Source organism: Mytilus galloprovincialis, chromosome 1, assembly GCF_965363235.1.
Source record: "Mytilus galloprovincialis chromosome 1, xbMytGall1.hap1.1, whole genome shotgun sequence".
NCBI classification, from domain to species: domain Eukaryota; kingdom Metazoa; phylum Mollusca; class Bivalvia; order Mytilida; family Mytilidae; genus Mytilus; species Mytilus galloprovincialis.
Genome location: NC_134838.1, coordinates 72,768,008 through 72,776,828, shown reverse-complemented (window position 1 = coordinate 72,776,828; position 8,821 = coordinate 72,768,008). Strand labels below are relative to the sequence as shown.

Genomic DNA, 8,821 nt, shown 5'->3' with positions numbered 1-8,821 from the left:
AAGGGCTTAACGCTACATCGAGGATGGGGATATCCCCAGTATATGAAAAATGTGTTTAATTCTGTTGGTCTTGATCATTTTTACAACTCAAATGTTAACCTAAATATTTTCAAACAGTTTTTTGGAAGGTTTGTTCGTGAAAGAGATTTTCAAGTTATAAGAAATAAAAGCAGTCTTAATGCGTTCTCCAAATTCAGACTTGCGTCTGGTAGACAGCCTTATTTGTCAAACTTGCTCGATTTTAAGTGTACAAGGTTAAAATTGTTAGCACGAACAAATTGTCTACCCATAAATCAAGTTTTGTATAGAATGAATATGTCCGAGACTCCCATTTGTCAAATGTGTTCAGGCAAATCTGAGGAGTCCGTGGAACATTTCGTTCTCGAATGTTCTGAATATTCTCCTATACGAAGTAATTATTTTGCCGATATAAATGAGTATCTAAGTACTAACTTCACCGACTTTTGCTTCACAGAGTTACCGTCCTACGAAAAAATAAACATACTGCTAGGTGAATGTTTTTATAAGGTTGATCCAAATGTTTGTAAACATGTTGACACTTTTAGTAAAAAGATGCTGAGTGAAATGTACACTTACAGATCTTCAATTTTAGAAGATTAAGCTAACTGTGATTTACGTGTGCAACTTAATTGATGTGATCTCTAAATGTTTAGATTTTATATTAATATATAATGTTGTTATGTTTTACATGAATGTTGACTCGTTTTAAAAGAGAATTAATTTTTAACTTTGATATTGTCCTATGTGTATTTCATTTAATTGTACATTATTCATTGTATATGCTCTTAGACGCATTTGTGGGTACCCTGCCTACAAGTGCCCCCGTTGTAAAGGGGTAGCTTCTTAATAAATATATATATATCCCCATATCCTCTTTTATTATCATTAACAACGTCTTCGAACAAAGACCTCCTTGTATAAAAATATAATTACATAGAGAGTGACCTCTGTATACTCTACGAGCTTTTCACAGAGAACATTTAACTGAAGACGATTTGAGATTGTTGATGTAAATCATCTTCAATATACTAAATCTACACCGTTTCCTCGTTTTACTTTCCAGTCTTATGGAATATTTTTGGTGTTTTATCACTGTGCCTCCGACATGATTTGGACAGGCAATTACTAATCCTTCCCGAGAGTACATGTTAACGGGCAAGGTAAATTGGGGTTTGTGTGAATGTTTTTAACTGTTTTGTTGATATTTGTTCGACGTCTTGTTTTTGATTTCCTTTTTTTTGACATTTTTTCAACCTAGGTTTTCTCTCTCCTTTTTCTTTCTCCGTTATCGTCTATTACGATATTGTTGAAGGTCATTTTGTGTATAGGCTTACGAATAACATATTGTTTACTTTTTGTACAGATATGGATTAATAACTTTATTTTACCACGGGCATTTAAATGTCAAACACCTATAATATGGCAAAATAACATACAAAAACGGTCATTCATTTTTTTTATAAATATGTTCTGTTATTTGGGTGAAATAATTTGTAATACAACAGTAAAAACAACATATGACAAACGAAGCCCACAGGGGCGATTAGTAAAGTATAGACCAAGTACGATTGGTTCATTTGTGTCTTGTACCACGATAAGGCCACCATAACAATATTTTCTATGTAAAACAAAATATAAAACATCAAACGCTTTTTGAAGGTCTTTCCACCGGTAACGTTTATAAAACAAAATATGTTGATATAGCTGCATAAAACTAGAAAAAGGAATTTTCCTGCTTTACAGCAGCACATTCCGTAAAGTTCAGGATTGGTGTAGATGTGAACAGTCATCATCAATAAAAAATGTGCCGACGGTAAAATAAAGCACCACGGCATAAAATAGGCTCCAAAGGATGCCAAAAGTAGAAATCGTGGAGATAGTTCTGCTAAAACACACAACCAGTAAACAAACGAAATCCGAATTCCCATTTTATGCTTTGTAATATCAATGTTCCTGCTGTGTCTGTAGAAAGCAGTGTGAATCCATGATGTACCCGCTAGTGACAGCGATAATGTAACAACTGAAAAAAGAACATGGATATTGTATTAAATTAAAAAAAAAAATCAACAAACCCTCAAATTAAGTATCAGTACTAGTTATCAGATTAATTTGCAAAGATGATCGGATTTCTACACACTGGTACCGTTAAATTTCTGCCTAGAGTAACACAATAATTTAAAAGATCGTCTGCGTGTCACACTATATTTATTCGGCGAGTGTGTTTAGCGAACAATCACCAAAAAGCTAATTGTATCGAGAATCTGGTTTTTGAGAAATACATCAGATTCTTTAGTTTTATCGGCCTTTAGCTAAATCAAATTGCAGGATTAATCCGAATATTTCACTCCAGTTTAATATACGAAAATGTTCGGCAGTGACCTCACGTAATAATGCAGTCATGTTTTTATGTCAATCCGTATCAATCTATCAATATCATCATTCTTAAACTGAACCGTCCTCCCCAAATATTCTAATAGTTATGGCATTTATTTTATTTTTTTATGCTGACTTCACCAGCTGGCCCTAATGTGTTCGCTTCATTTTGTTGCTGATAAAGTCAATTCCAAAAACAAAACTTGATGTCATTTATTCATGTTTTATATATATCAACTTTATTAACTCTTCATAAACTGAAATAATTCTATGTATATACATACATGTACTAAATTTAATTTGAATCTGAGATATCACCTCCGTCATAAAACTTGATCTTTACAAAATTGACCCGGCCTTAAATGTGTCAAGTCAACGTCCGAATAGTATAAAACAAAGAAGACTCCGTATGCAGTTTCGGTCACGACAACATAACAGATAAAAGCAGATACAACTCATGATGTATTTCTCAAATACCGGATTCTCATTAAAATAAGCTTTTTGGTGATTGTTCGAACATCATGCATTTCATAAACATCGGGACATATGTATCTGCGATAGCAAAGCTTAGCTGTAGAATATTTCAAAAGCTTCACAAACATCCGTTTGTTTTTGAATCGGTTCGCGACCATGTATTTACTATCATTCCGTCAATGGATTACCGAACTATCAGATTCTTTATTTAAAGTACATAGCAATATCACACTTTAAAATGTAATATTAAAATATATTTTAACATTTAAAGAACATATAAACTAAAAAATGTCATAATCGTTATCGTAAAATACCACTATTTTCGTCAAAACTAAAAACATTAGCTAAAACAGAAAAGACATTAAATTTATATAACAAGGACATTCAGTGTGTCCTAATTTGTACATAACAAAAACACTCTGTTGGATCATCGATGTAGTTTCTTGACGAACAATAACAGCATTATTCAAGAAACAGTTAAGTTATATCAATAAAAAAATCATATATATAAATAGAGTGAAATGTTAACTCCTCTATTGTTCGAACTTCTGGTGACGCATTGTGTAAAGATGGTATACTTTTTTCTTTTTTGATGTAATAACTGTGCCAAGAATCTGATTTTCAAATCATTGCAAACAAGAATGTATGTGTTCATAGTACACGGATGTCGCACTCGCACTATCATTTTCTATGTTCAGTGGATCATGAAATTGAGGTTAAAAATCTAATTTGCCATTAAAATTAAAAAAACAATATCATAGGGAACATCTGGACCAAGGTTTAAGTTGATTTGACTTCAACTTCATCAAAAACAACCTTGACCAAAACCTTTAACCTAAAGCGGGAAAATTTGACGGACGGACGGACAGACGAACGGATGAACGGACGAACGAACGACCGGACGCACAGACCAAAAACATAATGCTCCTAGATGGGACAAGAAAATACAAAAAACTCTTGCGTAACAATATGCATCAAATACATGCTGCAGTTGTGTTAGATGCGTCCAAACTACAAAATATAACAATAGTATCATGGTTTATGCAGAATGATGGATTTCATTAATTTAGGCGGGAGTCTTTCAGCGCGCTGATATTATGTTAATTAAACATGATGACGGACATTCAATTAGACATGCCATATTCAAATGGAACTAGTTATGGAGCTGTTGTCTGCTCTATGGCCGGGTTGTTGTCGCTTTGACACATTCCCTATTTCCTTTCTTAATTATATTGAGGATGCCCTCTGCTGCTTTGCAATATGCATGACCATAGTTCCACCATGGAAGTATTGTGGTTCCATATACTTTAGATTTGTCAAACAGCGATGATGAAGTACATCTTAAAATGATTGTTGTGCTGTCTTTAAGACCCACATGATGTCTCCACCTGACTATAAGAAATTATAGATTTAACGTTTTCTATAATGATCTATCTTTTATTGGCATTCTGTATACAAAATGAAATGACTGCATGAAGTGCCAATATCTGTCATTTTGAGAATATTTAAAAAAAAAAAAAAAATCCTGTAGAAATTCGGACGGGCGGACAGGAGTAACTTAATATGCATCTCGACATTTTGTCGTGGGGCATACAAATCAAATTGGTATTACGGCTAAATTAGAGGTAAAGAATACAGCGGCAAATATTTGACGACAATTAACATGGGTCTTTTAATTAAAAAAAAAGTTTTGGGAAAAAGTTAAATGACGAATTGATTCCATTAAAAGGCATTTACATCCATATACAGGACAAATTTTCATAACTTTTACGAGTAAATACTGAGAACCCAACACCCTTACTCCCAATGCCGAACTGTTTTGTAATGAGGGATATGAGGTATAAAAAAGTTGGGGAAGTGGTATATAGGGCTAAAAACATATGGGATCTTGGAAAAAAGTATGAAAAAAGTGAGATAGGAAAAATAAAATTTGAAAATAGCGGAACTTGAAAAATTATCACCCTGTGTCATCCCTTAAATACACAATTTTGATTTAAATATACATGCATTTAGGCTTTCCAAAATGACATTTGTATTAACTAGTAAACACTTACATGTCATACTTATATGGGTATTAGAGATTAAATAAAAAAATGAAACCTCAATTTTACAGGAAAGTATATAGCAAACAGACATTTACATACGAATCGCCATGCTATCATGCTATCTTGAAGTTTTGGTTATAAATCGATTTAAAGACCCGCGGCTGGAAACTGGTATTTTCTCCATTTCCATGAGGTATACATCATTTATAGGCATTGGCAATAAGGATAAGTGTTATAGACTCGAAGTCAAAATAAAATCGTCAAATAATTAGCATTACACGGTGTCGAGCTGACGCGTATTCCGAGAGGATCGTGAAAGATCTGGTATAGGATCGTGAAGGAATTCTTATCGAAAAGACACATGCAAGAATATTGTCGGATTTAAAAAAAAAAAAAAAAATGTACTTTCGTGAAATTCATTTTTTTGGGTTAAAAAAGCTAAAAAAATATGAGAAATACCATTTGAGCTAGAATTTCGATGGAAAATAACAATTGAATCCAGGGAATTTCAAATTTGCGGCATGTAAAACATTGGGGAATCAGTAATAAACTTTTATTTTAAAATTTTAAAATTATGATATTCATGTTTGTGTGCTTTAATTTCAAGAACAATTTAAGGTATGGAATTCCAACTTGATGCCCAGTGTAAAATTTTGAAAAACAGAAGTAATAAAACAAAACATAATTTAACAAAACTGTTTCTGTTCTAGGACTTGTCCGAAATTAATTTATGTGTTGTTGCTTGATTATCGGTGTCCAATTTTCGATAACAAGTGAGATTTCATAAGAAAAACAAAATTTTACATTTATCCGTTATGTAATGATTTTTAACGAAAACATAGGTATTATATGCCATTTTGAATTAATACCTGATGTAAAAAAAATATCAACTTGCTGTTATTTCCGAATTGACAGTTTGATAGCATTTCTTTTGAACATAAACAGAACAAATCCCAAAATAATTGCTGGCTTAAATTTGATTCCAATGCAAAATAATGTCTTTATAGAGGTGATGATATGCTTGCTAATGAGAAAAATTTCAACCAGCATGTATAGGTCATCGTACGACCTTCAACGATAAGCAAACATATACAGTCTTATCTGGTCAAACATTGCTTTCACGATCAAAACAACATCTTTCTCGTTAAATTTTAATTAAAAATCAACAAAAATATTTTTTTTTTCATTGTAAAAATATGATCTGACTAAAGCTTGCTTTCAGGATGTGAATCTTTCATGATAAATTTTAATTGAAAAACAACAACATCCTAATTTTTTTAATGAAAAACAAAAAATATAATCTAATTACTTTTTCAAAGAAAATGCGCTTCATTTTTCTGTACTATCTGACAGACAAAGGATTTAGTTTCAAAATATTCTACAGTAACTTTTCAAATCAGGGTTTCGGAAGTGAGGTTCTAGTAGGTCCTATAGTTGAGTTTCTTTTACCGCATACCCGACATAATAAACCGAAACGTGTGCGTGTTAAAATAGCATATCTGTAAATCAATTTGAAACAAGAGTTGTTTAAAGTTGACTAATACACGTGCTCTCGCCCCTCAATGTGTGTGGCATTACCTTGTGCAATTCAACGGGAAATGTAGGGACTCAATTTTTTTAAAAGAAGCACGATATTATTTATCTTAATATAACAAAATCGCCAATAAATTCAAAGAATAAAGTTAAAGGTCACGTCGATTTGTACGCAACATATTGGCATGAACTATTTAACCAAATGCCATATAAAGTAAAAACATTGGCATGGACTCATGTAACCACATGCCATATAAAGTATAAATAAAGACCGAGCTGAAGACGACCATTCCTCTTGAAAGATTTACCCTCAAGTTAATGTTAATGTCAAAGGTTATGTCAAATAATACGCAACACATTGACGTTTGCGTTTTATATCAAGCATGGCTGTTTGTTGGACCGACCGAAAAATAACGTATCAATTCAAATATGTTATGAAAGTTTCATGGAAATCAGTGGATGTGATGTATAGCTTTGTTCAACCCACCCTTTTAATAAAAAAATCATTGATAAGTCTTTGCATCAGTATAGTATTTAGAAACACACACACACACACACACACACACTCATCCACCAAAAAGGTGAAAACGCGCAAACCAATCAACACCGCCAACTTCACTGGGGTAAACGTTATAAATATAATATAACTCGTCACGTAAAAAAAAATATCTCCCAACAAAAAAGTCCTCCATAATTAACTTGAAGATTCTGGAGTCTCATCGACTATTATTCCATGACAATATATGAATTGGTACATATGCTACGAGGGTATTGACAGAGTCTGAATGCTTGGCATGCTAATAATGAAAAAAATATACTGCATATACTAATTGACCGCTTGTTGTGTGTCAAACATACTGGCAAAGATACAGAATAGTTGACTATGCAATCCTACCCAATCATGATAGAACAAAAGCATTTCATTGTATTATCTTTGATAGAATTTCTTTTAATTTGTATTGCAATTGTTCCACGTCTATAATTAACATGGTATTACATTTCACTTAGTTTTGTGTATTTGCTTTTTTTGTCTTTGAAACATTTAGTAGCTCCAAAAAGTAAATAATTCCAACAATACACATCTTGTTTTAACAAACCGACTCGAAACATTTCATTTATTGTGGTCTAACGCTGGGCATGTATTACTTTTAGACACACCTTTAAAAGCTTGATTGAGGGATGGGTCATCAACTTGTATGACTCTTTCAAAAATATATTGTACTCTAAGCTTTTTCAAGCTCAATGTTCGAAATAAACCAACCAACGCCGCATTTACCAAGGAACGTCCCCCTTAACTTTTTACCAAGTAGATAATAAAATCATATCCTTCCTGGTGGAAAATATTACTCTTTATTTACAGAGGAACCCTTTTTTCAACCGCATTTTAGCCATCATGGCCTATAATTCAACAAGTTCCAATGTGTAGTATAGCAATGGTTCGAAACCTAATGAACTTCCGGGTGTGCATACAATATATACATATATATAGAGAAAGAGTTTTGATAACAAGCATGCAAATAGACGAAATCTGAGATATCAAATGAATAGAGACACGTGTTTCGTTATAGTCTGCTTACGAAACATAAACAAACTATCGTTCAGACTTTGTTTTAAGTATACGTAACAAAAGTCAAGTGCCATCACAAATTATAATTTGTTTAATCATAGGAATCTGTTCTTTAATGTTATGTTTATGAAACTATTCTATGTTAAACTATTATCATTTGACACATATATAAAACGTGATGTCATAATCATAAAACACATTAACCTTTCAGAAATAATCTAAACTATTTTAATCTATTGGGTGAAAATGATACAATATGAGTGAGTTACCTCGTAAAAATGTAGCAGGGAGGTTGTGATGAAATGCTAAGTAAAGCTGAAGTAGGAGCTGCATGGCCGATTCCAGGAAGCCATCAACAAGTCCCAGAATGCATGCGTCTCGTTTCTCCTCCATAGCTCGTAATCGTACTCTTGTTTCTAAATCTGTACCTTTCCATTTCCAACTTAAAACCATGTAATACATGTATTCCAAATTTCTACAAAATTAAACAAGGTATTTAGATCAAATATAAGATTTAGTGATATTGATTTAAAAAAAAAAAAAACAAACTTCCATTTCCAACTTAAAACCATGTAATAAATGTATTCCAAATTTCTACAAAATTAAAAATGTTGTTCAGATTATATTCATGTAAGATTTAGTGATATTGATTAGAAAGGGAAAAAATGGTGAGAGTATGATATAAGAGTAAGAAGGATATCAATGGAATTGAGAATGGAAATGGTGTATATAACAAAATGACACCAACCCGACCAAAGAGCAGACAACAGCAGAAGGCCACCAATGGGTCTTCAATGCAGCGAGAAAA

General features: G+C 32.5%; 1 protein-coding gene across 1 annotated transcript; it reads right to left on the bottom strand.

The window, feature by feature from the left end:
- Positions 1 to 1,464: 1,464 nt before the first annotated feature.
- Positions 1,465 to 8,488, bottom strand: LOC143083212 (XK-related protein 7-like). The gene is made up of 2 exons (XM_076259463.1): positions 8,283 to 8,488; positions 1,465 to 2,041 (listed from the first exon to the last, which is right to left on the bottom strand). The coding sequence occupies exons 1-2, from the start codon at positions 8,473 to 8,475 to the stop codon at positions 1,479 to 1,481; spliced, it is 756 nt and encodes a 251-aa protein (XP_076115578.1). The 5' UTR covers positions 8,476 to 8,488; the 3' UTR covers positions 1,465 to 1,478.
- Positions 8,489 to 8,821: the final 333 nt, after the last annotated feature.

Excerpts from the sequence above, each read along its gene's own strand:
- LOC143083212 (XM_076259463.1), bottom strand. The coding sequence starts at position 8,475 with ATGTATTACATGGTTTTAAGTTGGAAATGGAAAGGTACAGATTTAGAA. Across the intron at positions 2,042-8,282 it reads CCCTGCTACATTTTTACGAG|TTGTTACATTATCGCTGTCA; the intron begins GTAACTCACTCA and ends TTCTTTTTTCAG.